We start from the raw sequence: 17416 nt of genomic DNA, 5'->3' as shown, positions 1-17416 counted from the left end.
GTTGCAGCTTGCTCAGTCTGGAAGTTCCAGGGGCCTGTCCTTGTGGCTACTTGTAAAACAACTGCAACAAAAAAGCAGCACAAGTTGCACTGTGACATTGGAAAAAGGAGTCATTTACACTGATGATTTGGCAGCCAAGAGCTACTTTGGATAACATATCCTCTAATACAGGAAAGTGAGGCAAGTTTTCAAAGGTGGGGGCAAAAGAGGCCCATTATCACCATAATCATGATCAATAATAACAGTAACAGTAGTAGTAGTGGTGGTAGTAGTAGTAGTAGTAGTAGTAAACTACTAGATGATTGAAATGGTACCTTGGCTACCAGCATTATCTCAGAGCTGGTGTCTCTGGTGTCACACAATATCTTAAGATACCTCTCCCCTTTGGCCTCATTCAAACCATGTCATAGTGATCAGACTGAATATTTTCCTTCCATCTGAGTCGTTTGAGGTCTTTACATGTTAGCCTTTCAAAGATGGTATTAAAAAACCAATCTAGAATTTATCTTACCTACACATTCAAAGCACTGTATGTAACTTTGAGTCCTCCCCCTTTTGTGTAAATCATGGAATCACAGAATGGTTTGGGCTGGAAGAGACCTTAAAGATAATCTAGTCACATCCCTCCTGCCATGGACAGGGAGACCTTTCACTAGTTGCTCAGAGCCCCATCCAACCTGGCCTTGAACACTTCAAGGGTTGAGGCATCTACAACTTCTCTGTTCCAGTGCGACACCATCCTTGTAGTGAAAAATACCTGCATCTTGGTAAGTAGGAATTCCCATTAAGAAATAAACGACTGCACCACTCATGTGTACAACTGACATGTAATTAGAGCCTTTGGAACAACACAGGGAGATGACAGAGTTACTGAATAATGAAGCAGATAATTTTGTTCACAAAAGGATGGATAGTGCCTCTGTAGTGATCAATGTCTTCCTGTAGTTCCCCAAAAGAGGTTTCCTATCAAAGCACAGAACTAGTTGGTATTCAGAGTAGCCTGTGTTCATTCACTTCATGTTTACAGACATTACAGTCACGAGTGTTGCTCAAGTTCACTCTCTTCTTGAAAATATACGAGATATGATAGTTGTGAACAAAACTTTTAATTACGTGCTGTGTGGAAAAAAAAAATATGGGAAAAGAATGGGGAGATAAGAAAATCCCACAGGCTGTACATGAAAAGTATTTGTTAAATCCTCCAAAAGCAGCACATTTATTTTCATAAGAGGAAATAAGCACTGCTTGAGACCAACTTTATTTCCTTTTACACAGAAGTTAAAAATAATATGTCCTGCATATTAGTTACAGTGCAAGTGTGTATATTGTACCCAGAGGGTCCTTTCTATAAAAAAGGATCATAAAATCCTATCAACATAGTATATTTTTCTGCTGGAGATAAATCAGGAAGATTAATGAGGTTAAGTTATTGCTGTCTAGTATGCCAGGGAATAAGTTTCTAAATTAGAATTTTAATTGTATGTTCTACTGCAGTCCTCTTACTAATTCACATTTCACCATATTTCTAAAAATCTTTCCTTTTACAAGAGTCTTAAAGAATTTTAAAGGAATGAAAGTAACAGAGTTTTTAAAACTTATGTGGGCAAAATGGAAATAGCTCTGAAAGCTTATCAAAACTAGGTTATCTATCAAATTTTTAGAACACCCTGCAGAATCTATAAAGATTTCTATTCCTGCTTTGAATCTTACAGGTGTTATCTTCAATGTTGGATGACAAGATAAGAAGTTACATCAACAGATCTTATAAATAGGTTGGATTAAAAATATATAGAAAGTAACTTTTTATCAGTTGTTACAGAAGTGCACCATGACACTCTTTTTTGCAGTATTGTCAAGGTTTAAGACCAAATGACAATTGGTTATTGGAGACTAAATGTACTAAGCTACCAAAATATTTCAATCACTGATATATGAAATTTTACAAATTGCACAACTTTCCTATTCCACAGGAGAGAGGACACTTTCCAGGAAAGAAGTCATGTGGGTCTGTGGGGTGGTTCCAGCCATGCTATGTGGTCTCCTACAGTGTCTCTCAGAGGGCCTCATCCTCTGGGTCCTGTCCCCAAGCAACCCTAAGGATTCTCAGATACAGTGCTCAGTAGGAAAAAAGTACCTAATTCTTGGTTTTGTTCAAATGCACTTGGCACCTAAAAACTAACCTTCACCGTGGCTGGTACTCACGACCTGCTATTCCCAAAGGTGTACAAACCTCTGCTTCCTACCTCTGGCTATGCAAGCCTTTATAAGTGGAGGTTTCTGGGTTTTTTTACATCAGTTCAAGGAGGCACGACCACATAAATGAGCATCAGTAACAATATTAGAGAGATGCTGTATGTCAGACTATAACTGTGTGTGTGCTTTAAGACTGATCTGCATCTTTTACCTTACACACAGAAAACTTTATGTAAACTACCAGCCTAATTTTACCAGAAAATTCTAAACAGAAAAGGGTAGTTTTAGCAGTAACATGAATATATTCTATTTTCAACAGTCTTTATTGTTGTTTTTTTTTTCCTTCTGTGTTCAGACCTAGGCTACAGTAACACACCGGTAAGTGCTTTATAACTGCTGAAGGCAGTTTACATTGATTAGATAGATTTTCACATTGGCTCTTGCAAGAGACAGTTTTCAAGGGTAGGCATAGTAAAATGTTTTTTTTAAATCCCATTATTTGAAAACTGGAAATAATTCTCAGTGATTGAAGCTGACAGAGAAGGAAAAGCTGATAGTGAATATATTCTCTAGTGGCATGCTGTCATCCACAAATGCTTTCAGTGACCAAAGCAATGACTGAAGTATGAGGAGTTGCTTGCATACAGTGGGTTGCCATCAGTGAAATCATTTACCACTGCTCACAAACACTTGGGGTGATCTATTACTTACAGGTAATGCATTTTCAATGATAAAATCTTCCCTCAAAGTGACTAGAAGATTAAAAATGTTGCTTCATAGCTTGGACCTCCCTGTAGATTTCTTTTAACGTAACTATCAATGACCCTTCTTAATTCCTTAATAATCTAAATACTCAGTTATCAACAAACTGAACGTGATTATTTCAATTTTCTGTTAAAAAAACCCAAAATGGTTAATGTTGCTAAGTCACAAGAACAGCTTCACGTATCAGATATTTAGCAGATTCTGAATACTGAAAAACCAATGAACTGACAGGTTTACGGTACTCATAAATCTTGTGCTGTTCATTAAATGAGCCTGAAGATCCTTGTCCTCCAAACATTTTTGGACTTGCTTAAAATGAAATGCATATTTACTAGGGTTTGTAAATACAAAGAAGAGTCTTATGTGGCCCTAGGATATTAACTTAGACTGTAATGGATGCATTTTTTCCCATCTGTAATCTCTACATATAAAATGGACATAACATTAGTGAAAGGTGATGTATCTAGGTAAAACTAACGGTGAATCTTCACTATCTAATTCAGGGCATTTTATGCATCTAATTTAGCTGCAATTCAAATGACGACAGTAGAAATATAAGTTTCTTCTGCAGCTAATTGAGTTTAGACAGGGACCTCCATTAGGATCACTGTTTGTTGTCTGGTCTGGCCTAAATTAGACACTCTCCATAACTCTCTGCTTAAAAACAAATCCAGAGGTATTTATAACTGAATAGGTCAAATTGATAATTTTGCTAAAATATATTTTAATATGGTTATCTAGAAATAGCAATGGAAAATGAATGTTATCAGTGGAGAAACTCAGAGTCAGTAGAGAAAATCAGATATCCTAAAGAGTCATACATTTAAAAACAAATCCACAGATCAAACTTAAGACTGTTACACAGTGCAATATGCATTTTTTTTGTACCTATGAATAATATTCTTGCTTATTAAGTAGGCAGAGCAAGATTTATGATGCCCTTAACTTCTCATTTCTTTGCTTGTAAGAGCTTGCATTTTGTAAATGACATTGTAGGAGTCTACACTGTTGTCACCTAGCAACTATGAAGTATTTTTTGAAAAAGTTGCTGCTTGGCTTTTAATTAACAATAAAAATAGTAATTCCACTGAAGAGTTTACATTTTTAGATCTTAAAGTGCTCACAAAGATGTATTATTTTTACTATCCTTACTTGGAAGCATGAAAATCTAGGATAGACGGTGTGTTGCCAAAAATGACAATCAACAGAGTTATAAGTTGTATTCTGAAGATCTTACCCTATTCTCCACATTCCAGCCTCTTCAAATTGTAGTTTTATATAGGTCCCTTCCAATATTTTTTGCCTTATGAATTTTAGATGAGGAAAGGGAATAATTTTAAAAATCAGTATTTGCGATTATTATGTCCCTCTTCATTTGAGATATGGCAGTTATTTTCTAGTCTAAGGGTCACACTGAATTAGCCCTTGTCAAATATTTAATTTTTAATGGAAAACCGCCGCAGTATTGAGTTAAAGCATGCAAAAATATCACATTCATCCTAAGATGGTCCAGCTGCTGCATCACTGACCAGTTTTCATGTTGCATATAAAGCAGTTCTCTGTAATTCATTTTTCTTCAGAAAGTTTTATTCTGATCATTGAAATGTTTTCTACTAACAGAATGACAGTTGACACTGTGTACTGAAATGTCTGCTGTAACAACAGCTGGCTTAAAAAGTGTTTCATTTTTCAAGAAGATCATGGAGGCTGGGTAACCACGGTTCTGTGTGATTTGAGTTAAAGAAATGCTTATTTTAAATTATATGTGAAATGTCCTACACTCATTTTCAGTTCTCCATTGCCCTTGCCAAGCATTTGGTGGAGTGAAGCTGTTTGGGGGCATATTTCTTCCTAATGGCCCACAATTTTAAGAAACTTCTGAGGATGAATTAGAATGAATAGCCACAAAGATAATGTGTGGGCTGCTATGCAGCAGTTTCCCTGGAGAGTGATATGTCAGAAAGAGATTAGAAAAATTTCTGTAATGAAACATATATTTCTCACAAGTAAGGAAAGATCTTGACAGATCATCTGTTATGAGATATCTGCTCTGTTCTTTACTTGTGGGACAAATGAGATTTCTCCCTATAATACGTTGTGGATTATCGTTCTGTTGCAGTTTGTGTAATGGCAGCACGTGGGGAATTTAGGAAATGACACTCCAGCTGTCTTTTACAATAACTGTTTCTTTTTATGCTTTTGCACTGTAATACCTCTTCCTTCAAATTATCTTTTCTGTACACTTCTCACTGAAATACCAATGTGTATCCCAAAATGAATTAAAAAGAAAAATGAATCTACATAAATTGTCTTATTTTCCCTATGTGATATGTTTTATTTCATTAACTAATTTATTGATAAAAACCTAAAGAAAAATATATATATGGAGTTCATTTTCTATACATTTTTAATAAAGAAAGTGAAGTCAATATGCAGTAGCTGGAAATGTAAATCTGTCTCTTTGTTTTTACTATTGTGTGAGGTTTGATATATAGGTGTTCTAAAGAAGAGAATTATCTGTGTTGCAGACATATTGTTAGGAGATGTTTTATCTGTAAGGCTCATTAAGCTTATCATTGTTTTCAGAAGATCCAGACAGGTGGGAGAAATTGAACCCGTTCATTAGCACATGAGATGTATATGGGCTGCCCAAAGCAGTACATTGCCTGTTATATATCTTTCCTGAATTCAATACCATGTAAATCTTTCCCAGTTGTCTCCAGAGATTGCTTTATTTGATTGGTTTTGTAAAAGTTCATTAATGGGACAGAGAAAAGCAAGGTGTCCCTATGAGTATATTTGGGTCTTCCATTTTGCTTGCTGTAGGCTCAGAAGCTGTACCAGCAGGACTTTCTCTGTAGCAGCACATGTAATGCTTAGTGAATTAAACTAAAAATCACTTGCTGGGTAATATCTTATGCATCAATTCTGTGAACTAGTCTCTGTCAGAGACTATAAGAAAGCTAGAATTTTCAATAGTCTGTGTAGATGTCTGAAATGCGAAATCCTGAAATCCACATCAGATTTTAGATCAGATGAATGATTAGTTTGTTCTATCTTTGGAGCTTTGTTGTTGAACATTTCCATCTCTATTTTGCCTTTAACTGTGTTCATTTGTGCAGTATCCAGTGTTTTCTGAGAATGTGAACTTTGCAAGAAATTGAGACATAGATCTTTGCCCACAGAAAGTCATTCCTTACGCAGTTCAGTTGGGCTTATTACAAAAGTATTTTTCATCCAGCCTGAGTGGAGAGTGCTCTAGAGTGGGAGGGCTTGCTTGCTTTAGATGCCATTGGCAAATCTATAATCAGATAACAATTGATGCTTTTTTGGCAAACAGCCCCAAAGCTATAAATCATCTTAGAATTTACAGGGTTTCACTTATCTATCCTAGTAACAATCTGCATTTCTCAGAGCTGTACCCAATGATGGTATGCCATGATAAAAGAGAAATTTATTAGTATTAATGGGTTTTAACCATTTCAATTTGCAAACCATTAAAAATTTTCTAAGGAAAATGTGGAGAGATGAAGGACAAACAGATTGAAGTCATTTGACAATCCTGTTTTTCTTGAGTTATTATTTACAAACTTTTTGAAATAATCAACATATTCCCAAGAATTTCTAGATCATAATTTGGAAACGAGTACTCTAGTGAAGTTATTAAAGAAATATCCATTTTAGACACTGAATGCCCTTGTGTCCCATTGACTTCAGCAAGGAATCTAGGGTTTATTTTGACTTTTTTGCTTTTTACTATTGGAAATCATTGAGATTTGAACAACATTTTTTCAGGTATGAGGGCAAAGGATACTTATGGTAGTCTATTTAATGAGCGTTATCTGTTTTAAACCACTCAGAATGTACTGAGGTCTTGCAAGAGATAAAAACTTCCAAAGGTTTTCCCTATTTAGGTTGGTCCTTAATCATTTTGAGCTTCTGTTACCAGAAAAGTTAATCATGTACTTTCATGTCCCTCCTGAATCAAAATATTTAATATACTGATGATTCTAGTAAAAAAGATAAAAACATGAATTAAGACTGGTCATCATCATGATAGAATTCCACTGGTTTTCCTGGCAACTAAATATTTTTAACACAAGATTAATATTTCAATACAAAATGATAAAATGCATCTACTTTATATGACTTATGGATACAGTGCGTAAATTAAGAAATTGTGCAAATTCTCTTTTAGACCACAGAAAGCACAGAATGGATAGGGCATAACAACTTGCTTGCTGCCCTTTTGGCAGCTTCTGTGTTTTATTCATGTAAAAATATACTTTTAACACTTTCAACTTTCCTATTTGCATGAACTTTATTAGCTAGAGCATAGAGGTTGGGTGAATAAGATCGCATGTTTCACAAAATGACATTATTGTCTGAGAAAACAATCATCATGGCAGTATTGTAAATTGTGTTTAAGAAAAAAAAGATACATGTATGCTAGTTGAATCCACATTTTCCAAATGCCTATATATGTTTGGAACCATGAGGTCATCTGCCAAGAAGTGAATGAAACTTGATATGTCAAAAATAAAACGTGTCAGTACAGTGTGTAATTCTGCACTCGAATACTGGAGCAACTCCAACATGATGATGGAGCTCCTTCAGCTTCATATGTGTGTATGAAAACTATGTGGGGAATCTGGATAGCAGAAATGAAGGACTCTCAGTGTTGCAAGCATGCAAATTTGGGGAGGTTTAATAGCACTTCACTCGCAAATAATTCTTCTTGCTATTACACAGATAATCTCATGTCAGATTTTAAATAACATCTGAAGCTATGCATGAATACCATTTAAACATGAGACTCATATTTTTGCTCAATAAAAGAATCAGTTAAATGATACTTTAACAACAATATCCACAAGTACAGTTTGCCTTTCTCCTTTGTTTACCTACAAGGTAACTATTGAGGCTTGCTTTTCTTAATGTCACTTTCTTTCCTTTTTTAGAGTTTCTTTGAAGGACAGTCTGCACCGTGGGATTCGGCTAAGAAAGATGAGAACAGAATGAAAAATAGATATGGGAATATCATTGCATGTAAGTGTTGACAACATAATTGTGCACTTTGTTAACTTCCCTTCAGAACTGGATAAGAATGACCACCAGCCTTGTGCTCACATCAGGTTTCCCTTTCTCTAATTAAGAATAGAAAAGTGAGGGAAGATGTAACTTTTTTTTTTTTTGAGAAAACTGTCAGATTTAATGCATTTTCTGAACTAACCTTCTATATACCTTTCATCCTGTGATCAACGTTTGGCTAATGAGAATGACACCTTTAACCAGTACTCGGCTCTTAACAGCTCTGAAACTACGCCTGTCAGTTTGGTGCAACAGTACCCATGATCACATCGGTACCTTGGGTTTAGGTTCTGGATATTGTAGGAGCAGACAATACTGCTGCTTAAGTGTTCCTCAATAACAGTGAGAACTATCCTGACTTACCCTTCTAATGCTAGGCAAACTCTAAGAAAAAAAATATAATCTGTATGTTTTACTTAAAAAGACCAAGCTTGATAAAGATTAGATATACTAATAATCAAATAACGTGAGGAGATGGTAGCATGGTTTGGCAAGTGACACCTAAATCTGGCATTATGAGATTGCAGGGCGTTGTGATGAGATGCTGCACATGAACATGGGGGCAGAAAATTTATCAAGTTCACCACAAATATATTATTTACACACTGGTATTGTTGCACTTAGGGAGTAAGTTCTCAGTGTGTCTGTAGGAGATGATCCCTTCCCTGATTTTTCCTTTAAAATCTAAATTTAAGATATGGAACGTATTTGTTTCTACCAGCCAGCCAGATAACCATGAGGCAGGTGTAAACAGAGAAATATGCAGCCGTCACAGCATGTCAGAAGTTTTGTAAGCATGAAGGATGGTCTTTAAGGAGGGATCGTTGAGTGATACTGCTGCAGTTTAGAAATCATTTATAACCTTAGGTACGTGGGACAGCATAGAAGAATAAGCTGTGCAAATTGTTTGAGCATTTAGACAACCTGTGGAAGGAGCATGTAGTGTATATTTACAGTGACTTAACTTCAGCGCCTAATATAGGCACTTGTCCAGGGACAGATCTACGTAGGTTTCCTCATCAATATACCACATGAACTTAACAGGTCTGCTAGAGAAATGATTCAGAAATAGAACCCATTTGAATACTTTTGAGTCACCACCTCTGGTGGTCCTCTCTGCAGTGCATGTGTAACAAGCCTAGAGAGAACATCTCCTAACTTTTTGACTTACAGTAGGTGGTATGAATAGGCCCAGCTAGGCTGAGATGGTCTATAGAGAGAAAACAGCTCTGTAACTTGCTGCAAATGCTTGTGGAGGCAGAGGCAAATTAAGCAAGAGGTGCTTGTCAAACAAGAAATGATCTGCCACATCATTTTGAGTGGACATGATAGTATTGCTGTGTATTTTGGATGTATATGGTTCTACATACTGAAAAAGGAAATGAAATCTTCTAGAGAAATGTGGATATCATGATGGGCTGGTGCATAAACAAAAGGAGCTAAGTTAGCTGAATGTGGTTTTGCTTGTTTTCCTCCAGCAATATTTAATGTGTAACAAACTTGTTATTTGGTGAGGATGTAGCAATACATTAGTTGAGTAATGACTAATCATTTAAGTAGAAATAAGAATACCAGGAAGTTTTATGCTTATCCTTGCTTCGTGGAGATTTATTTTCAGCCCAAGTCTATTAAAATAGATCTCCTCTTTTAGTCACGTTTAGTGTTGTCAGTCCCCTTTAATGTCATGTTAGCCATTATCTTACATTTTGACACCCTTTGGTTGAAGAAAACTAGAAACTTCCTAGTGCTTTATGTCTGAGGTAATGAAGTGATCAGTAGCCAAGGGAAAACAAGATATTAGATTCACAAATCAATGGCAATTACAAGTGATACTGAAGGCTTTCTGAGAGGCCAGATATAACTCAGAGCATTTAGACCTCAATTTACTTGAAATGTCCTCAGTGTTTAGCAAAGGGAAGGAGTTGGATGGAGTTGTTATCAGAAACACTTCCTGTTTATGTGGCTGTGAGAACAAAGATAACACAGATTAAAATTAGTATCTATTAGAATTAAATGCAGTATCTTAAAAGAGAAGCTGAAACTGCCTACACAGTTTGTCGTCCATTAAATACATGCATGCAAATAACTGTTTAATTATTTTATGTGTTTTTCTGGATCAGTGATCTGCTGGATAAATGTGCTGCTGGATAAATGATCCTTTTTTCTTTCAGAGTCTGAAAGTACAATTTCAGTGCTCCACTTTTTAAAATTTGTCCCAGATAGCTGATTAAAGTATATGCTTTAGCTTAAAAGCATTTTAATAAATTGCCTTTTTATGATGTATTCAAAAATTCACTTAAAAATACTGGGGTTCAGATGCCACTGCCTTGGTACATGATTATAATGAAATGTATATTTTTTGCTAAGTGTTTAATGTAATCTTTTTCTCTCTGTTTAACCTCTTTGTTTAAATTTTTCCCAAGATACTGCTGTTACATTATTGCTTGTAGTCATTACTGTTCTCAGAGGGAACTAAAACAATAGCACCAAGTGGCCAGCATTGCAGGAGCTTGTCAGAATTGCAGTATGCTTTATGTTACCCAAGTGATGTGCATTTAATTAGCTACAAGCGTGCCCTACCCACTGTATGAGTGGCTACAACTTGTGAGCCACTGCATCAAAAAGTTGAATCATGATCACAGTCCAGTCACCCACAGAAAACATGCTCCTTCTTTAGTGAATGCAAATACCTTTGTGTTTACTAATTAGGAACTAAAACAATCATGAATCTGCTAAATGAATCTTTCTTTACATAAGAAAAATTCTGTTTCTGCCATAATTGTATAGGGTTATTCTTGGATTTTGGTAAAATCTATTGGATTTTCCTCAGGAGAGATCTTGAGGTAATTTGGGAATGGGGGTGGGGGTTCTGTATTTATTTTTACCTAACTCAATATTGAATAAATGAGAAGAGAATATTGATCACAGCTTTTAAAAGCAGCTAAAGATTTTAGGTGAGACATTTATAAAAGGTTTGATTTGCAAAGAATCAGCAAAGCACGTCCCAAGAAAGGGTCATTGGCAAGGCATGCTAATCAACCAGGTGCTCAAGGGACTTGTTAGAGATCACAGTCTGAAGGGTGGCATATTCATGTTGTGGGTAACGTGAGGGGAGTAAGAATATAATGCTTATATTTATTATCTATTACCATTTTCTACGAAGACAAATTGATTCTATCATAACTAATTTTGAAAGCTTAAGTGATCAGTGGAAAGTTAAATTTGATCTCCTAATGGAAAGGTATCAAAATAACGAGATGGAAAAGAGAGTATTTAAAAGCTCTAAAAGTTGTCAAGAGCAGCTGAAGCATAAAGGAAAAAATACCTTAGAAATCTAGACAGTTAACCTAGAGGCTATTTCAGAATCAACCTTCATGTTGAAGAATATATGGCTTGTGTACCTCTTAGGCCTAAATCTACCTGACATAAACACAGAAAAGACACAGTAACATTTCTTTTTGTTGACTGAAGGATTTTTTTTCAAATTAAGAAGTGTTGCCATGAAGTAAGGAGTCAACTAGAGTTTTCAAAGTGATAAAATAAGGGAGTCACTCTAGTTTCACTGCAAATAAATGGGTATTGAACAGTCCATTGCCTCAAAAATTCACAGAACTCTATCTGAGAATTCAGTACTAGAAAAGATGCACATAGGAAATAAAAAGGGCAAATGATGATATGAAGATATAGGTGTACAGTAACTTCTTTAGTTTTGCTCTATCTGAAACAAGAGTTATGGCAAGGAAAGAGTGGTGTAAGCAAAGAAAGGAACAAAATACAGGAAATCTAAAGAAAAGATGCTACTGCATATTATTCAGTTGTATAAATCAGAAAGAAATAACAGGAAATTATATTTTTAAGATAGTTCTTAGTGGGAAATTTAAGCTTGTTCTGCCCAATATGGAACTCACTTGTGTGTAAGTCATTAAATATGGGGTTCAGTTGGCTAAACATAGACTTGTAGTGACCTGGGACATCTGTACAAGACCGACAAATGTGGCACAGCACACATGAGAGACGTTATTTCCATAGTGGCAGCTGAAAGCTAGGCAGTATGTCCTGGTGGCTATATGAAGTGGTATGAGATGTTTGTGCTTAGACAACTGAACCCTGTCCTAAATACATCCAGGAATATAAAACTGAAGATCTTTGCCAGCCTGAGTTGTCCTGGTGAGAATGTTTATAAGGCAATGATGCAGGAAATTATGAAAATATGAAGACATACCATGAGTCCAAGCAAGCTTGACTTCTGAGTCTTCTGACTTTAGCAGAAGTTCTGTCAGGTCCAAAAACTGTAAAAGCAGCAGCCATGGCTGGAGCTTAGAAAGTTTCTTAGTATCTTTCTTAAGTAAGATGGATTTTTAGAATTAAGGTCCTGTGAGCCGAGCCTCTGTTCTGAAGAAACTGATAAATAGCTTAATTAAGCAGAGAATAGTACAGCACTTGGATAAGCATAGCATGGTAGGATCAGACCAGCAAGGGTTATGTAATGGAGAGTCACATCTCTATAAATTTTTATTCTCAGAAAAGTGAATAAAGAGGCTGAAAAGGCTAACCTGATTAACATAATTGATTTGAATATTCCAGCATGTTTGGAAAAACTCTTTTCTCGATGACTGTTAAATGAAATAATCACAAGAAAATAGCAAAGTAAGACCTGTGTGGAACTTAGAGATGGAATTTTAATTCTTTCTGATTTACTATATTTGGCTTTAAACTGTACCCTTTCTCTCTTCCACGGGAATCCCAGGGAAATAAATGAGGCTCTGAGATCTCTAGTTCCTGAGACTTGGAGCATAAAGGTGGATGAAGTAAAGGATTTACGTCTTCCTTTCCTTCTCAGCCATTTGAAAATCTTTTGACTTGTTGTTCTAAAACAGTGTTATCCTAAGAACAACTTCCCCTATTCTCCCTCCACCATAATGTGGGCAAATATTATCCTACTTATGATTGAGTTTTTAAGCCACTTCATGTTCTTGCATTCATTTGTTATCTTTTAGGAATTTTAAAGCTGAAAGAAATATCTGTTCAGAACATGGGTGGCAAGTTTCAGGTGTTTTAATGCTTATTTACATTTACAACAAAATAATGACAGTCATGAAGGTCTATCATCAGCTGCAAGTAATATTAGCTCAGCAGGCGAGCAGCAAAAACAATAATACACATGTATCTAATTAGCAAAAGTAACTCCTAAACAAAGCAGCAGTAAAGTGGCTCTTAAGCATCTCTCCATCCTTGAGATATACCCTCAAATTGTTTTAGCAACAACTTGTGCAGCATTCTGGAAAAAAACGTTGTGCTTTGTTGTTTTTGAACTGAGAGAATCAAGAGGAGCTTATGAAGTCTCAGAGAAAAAAAAATCCTGCCAGCGTACAGATGTTGTTGTGCAGGGTGGGGAACTAGCCTCTAGCAGTGTTACTACATCATAAAGAAAATGAGGCAGCCAACATAAAACAAATTCATGCCATGGTGTTTTGGATTTGAATTTGGAAAATAGAGTTGGAAATGTTTGTATGTTCCTGGATAGATACAGATGACCACAGCAGAGGAAAATTCAGTGACAAAATCATTGTCTGGCTGCTTGGGTTTTGTCACTATTTTGCTTTCTGCCCTACTGAAAACATAATTTCCTTCAAAAACTGTGAGGTGGCAGTAGAATAACTTGTAGAATAACTTCAACTTTTTTTGAGTACTGGTAGAAGCATTTCCAAGTGATTAAACTTTTGACAACTTAATGTTATTTTCTTGGCAAAAGCAGGGGGTGTCAAGGCAAAAATCATAATTGTAGTGGGTTGCACTTTAGAATATTTAAGATGTTCATACTGAAAATCAGAGGGGATTTAGAAAGCCTATGAATGACTGAAATGAGGTTTAAATGTAGATACAGTGTTTTCATGGACAACCAAACAAGACCGAACTTGCAATTGCTGAGGTTTTAGTTTGACTTGAAAGGAATTTTGAAGGCTTTTTTACTGAATGTATCTTTAATTACTTTTTTTTCCTCTCCATTGTTCCCATTTCAGATGATCATTCTCGAGTGAGATTGCAGCCTATTGAAGGAGAAACAAGTTCCGATTACATCAATGGAAATTATATTGATGTGCGTATACTGATGTAGTAAACAAGCTTAATGTTGTGTTCAGTCAGGGAACTCTTATTATTCTCACATTATTCATAATTTGTAATAGATATCACAGCTAATATCAGATGCTAACATTGCTTAGCATTGGCAAGTACTATCTTTGGAAGCTAGGTGTACACTGGAGGAAAAAAAAAGCCTCAAAGGTTTTGTCGATGAGTGAATGAAATTAGTCATTTCCTCCAACTGCCACTGGACTGAAACCTTGCCAGCAACACTGTATGGCTACTTTGCCTGCTGGTGCTTATGTGGGCTAGCAAAATGTTATTTTCACTTTCTGTCAACAGCTTGGCATCATTCCACATTTAAAAGAAAGCTGTTTGCATATTAATGTGACAAAACTCTGTAATGCCTAATGCAGAGATTTGCAGTCTCTTGTCATCTCTGCACTTTTAAGTCGCCTTCAAAGTATATTCTGCAGCTGTTAACCAGTACTTCTAATGCAAGCAAGACATTTCATTAAATATGTAGGCTGTTTAATTATTGAAAGTGGCTTCTTTGTTCATTCTGCATCATGTTAACTTAATGTTTTACATTAGAATAAATTCTTTAGGAGACAAGGTGTTTTTGTTTGAAAGAATGAGCTCAAAACTAGAATTGAAAATCATTAGAAAGTCAATATTATCTAAAGCCAGAAATCTGTAGATAGCAAAGATAATAATTTTACTGTTTACACGGAGCACTAGATGTAAGGCTAAGTAAAACAAGTGTTGCTTCATGGGAAACAGTCTGCTGAAGACTTCTTGTTCATCAGTGGCATCTTTGAAAAATGATGTCACAGTTAGCAGTTCAAATTTAATTACTGGTATGAAACAGGAACGTAACAGATGTTTTTTCTCAAAATGTGGAGGAACTAGAGCTATACAAGAAAAGTAGGTGCTTAAGTTGTAACAATCTGAAGTCTGACTCTGACAGAACTTTATGAAGATACCTCCTTCTGTTGATGTCTATAAGCATGTTCAAGAATCACTAAGCTAAGCTCAGATTTCTGCTCAGTCCCTTCCTGTTTGAAAGAATAGCACAGTCACCAAGCAGTAAAGGCACGTACGGAAATATATTTAGTTAGATGCCTCACTAAACTCTGAAGGGAGTAATCTGTCATGAAAGGAAAGAGTTCACACTAGGGACTTAGATTTGAATTCACTTTCACATTTTCTCCAACATTTAGAATTGCTCTCATTTTATGCTAGTAGAATCTTCTTCTGTGAGATTTTGATCTAACTCTAAAATATTTCAAGATGTGAAGAATAAAGATTTATATCATACAGTCTCATATAAAATGCTGATAGATAGTTGCATAGCAACCTTTTTTTTTTTTTTTTTTTTGCTTACAAAGAGTACAAGAGGATGGAGAGAATGTGGTCCTAAAAGCAACAACACTTGAGCACCAAAAAAGTCTCTCCCTCATCCTCAGCAGATGGCTTCATTGCAAAGCTTGTAGGACTGCAGGCCTCTTTCAAAGACAGCTCTACCACAAAACACAGCATGTTTGTTTATAATCTTGCTACTCAGGTTTCCATGGGAAATGCTGCTTTTTCTACTACAGAAGCAGCTTTAATTTTGCTGTTGCATGCAGTTATTAGTAGAGTTGTCGTGTTGTCAGAATAAACATGATAATAAGGGAATGACACCATCATAGACACAATGGTTATGCTGTATTTCTTCCCTTTTTTTCTTTTTCACTGGGAAATAGAAGTGTCTGATCCAAGCCACTAAGGATTAGGTAACATGCAGCAGAAAAAAAATCCGCTCTGTACCTCTCTGAACACTTCTCAGTTCAGATTTCCATATTTTGCTTTAATGTCATGTAAAGAAATCAATTCTGTAATTCATGTTATTATTTCTGTAGTATTCAAACTATCTTCAGTTGTTTTGAGTCTTTCCCACCTTGTATCACTATACTTCCCCTTGCTCTTTTAAAAAGAAATTGCAATGGCACGCATGCTACAGCCTTATGTTCTTCCTGTTGATGACTCACAATGCATCATTACCATTATTCAAATATTAACACTCCTACAACTGAATTTACCAACATCTAAACATTTGGTGATGCTCCCATCACATCAGAAACTCAAATACTATAAAAATGCTATCATTACATTTTGGCAATGTTGCAAAGAAGACATAGAGTATTAATCTTTATTGCTTGGCCAACTTGTGATTAAGTTGCTCTCATCATCAGAGAAACAGAATTTTTTATCTACTTCGTTTTTAGATCAGAAAAAGTGTATTCGTACCAAACCATTTAGTCAAAGAATTTACCTTACTTTTTACTGTTCAGAAATAAAACATAAACAGCTCATCATGGGCACAGTGAACATCATCCTCCCTCTCCCTTCACCAGGCTGAATGTAAATCTGACATTCCTTAACTGTTAAAAAAGGGATAGGTTTTGCAGTCAATAGCAATAGGTGAAGGTATATCTTAGACTCCAAGAACATCTGATGCCATTAGCTGCAAGTGCTAGAGAGGATTTCATGCTGTTCATTTTCAGCAGAGCCAACAAGGGACTGAAAGAACATATTACTTCTGGCCCTGAATGTACAAGTCTACAACTTAGTTATCTTCCACAAAACACATTTGTTTCTTGTTTCCCTTCTCACTTGCCCTTCCTCAATTGGAAAGAACTTTTGTATCTGATACCTGTACTGACATTTCCTGAATATGATTCTAAATGAAATTTCATTCATAGGAACATAGCCAAAGTGCATATTGCTGATTTTTTTTTCCAATTTTTTTTAGGGTTATCATAGACCAAATCACTACATTGCTACACAAGGTAAGTTTATCACCCTTTCTTTTTGGTTATGTGAGGCTAAGAGGTTTTGGTACTTGGATTGTGAATTATTCTGTCTAATATGCATTCTTGCCAGTCAATATCCAGGATAGAGCAGACTCAATCACTTGGGTAGAAGCAAAGAAACTGAATTATTATCAAATTTTCAAGTATTTTAAGTAAGCAGTCCTTTACTTTTGTGTTAAAATAGGTTTTGAGTAAAAAAAAAAGGAAAATACATCCTTTTTGGAAGAAGTTACTCAGCATGTTGTTACTCATGGAAAAAGAAATTAGTCGTGGTAGAAACATTCAGTAAACTTTTCAGAGAGACAACAGTGTCATGAAAGTGTATATTCTCTTAACTCTTTAGTGATAACTAGGCTTCAGGTCCATAAAATACAAAACTCTTCAGCCAGCAAGTTTTGGTAGAGGACCCAAAGATGTTTAATCACTGT

The 17416-nt window shown here is 35.7% G+C and overlaps 1 protein-coding gene across 11 annotated transcripts in view; it reads left to right on the top strand.

Annotated features, from left to right (window-relative positions):
* Nucleotides 1-17416, top strand: part of PTPRM (protein tyrosine phosphatase, receptor type M) — a 461846-nt gene that overhangs the window by 393461 nt on the left and 50969 nt on the right. For all 11 annotated transcript variants that reach the window (XM_017819524.1, XM_017819523.1, XM_017819522.1 and 8 more), the window contains 3 exons: nt 7920-8007; nt 14070-14146; nt 16928-16964. In XM_017819524.1, the coding sequence (XP_017675013.1) occupies nt 7920-8007; nt 14070-14146; nt 16928-16964 (202 nt within the window). The remainder of the gene's footprint in view (nt 1-7919; nt 8008-14069; nt 14147-16927; nt 16965-17416) is intronic.

This window comes from Lepidothrix coronata, unplaced genomic scaffold (genome assembly GCF_001604755.1).
Source record: "Lepidothrix coronata isolate B3197 unplaced genomic scaffold, Lepidothrix_coronata-1.0 Scaffold75, whole genome shotgun sequence".
In the NCBI taxonomy this organism is placed as follows: Eukaryota; Metazoa; Chordata; class Aves; order Passeriformes; family Pipridae; genus Lepidothrix; species Lepidothrix coronata.
The sequence above is the reverse complement of the archived record's forward strand: the minus strand, read 5'-3'. Positions and strand labels throughout refer to the sequence as shown.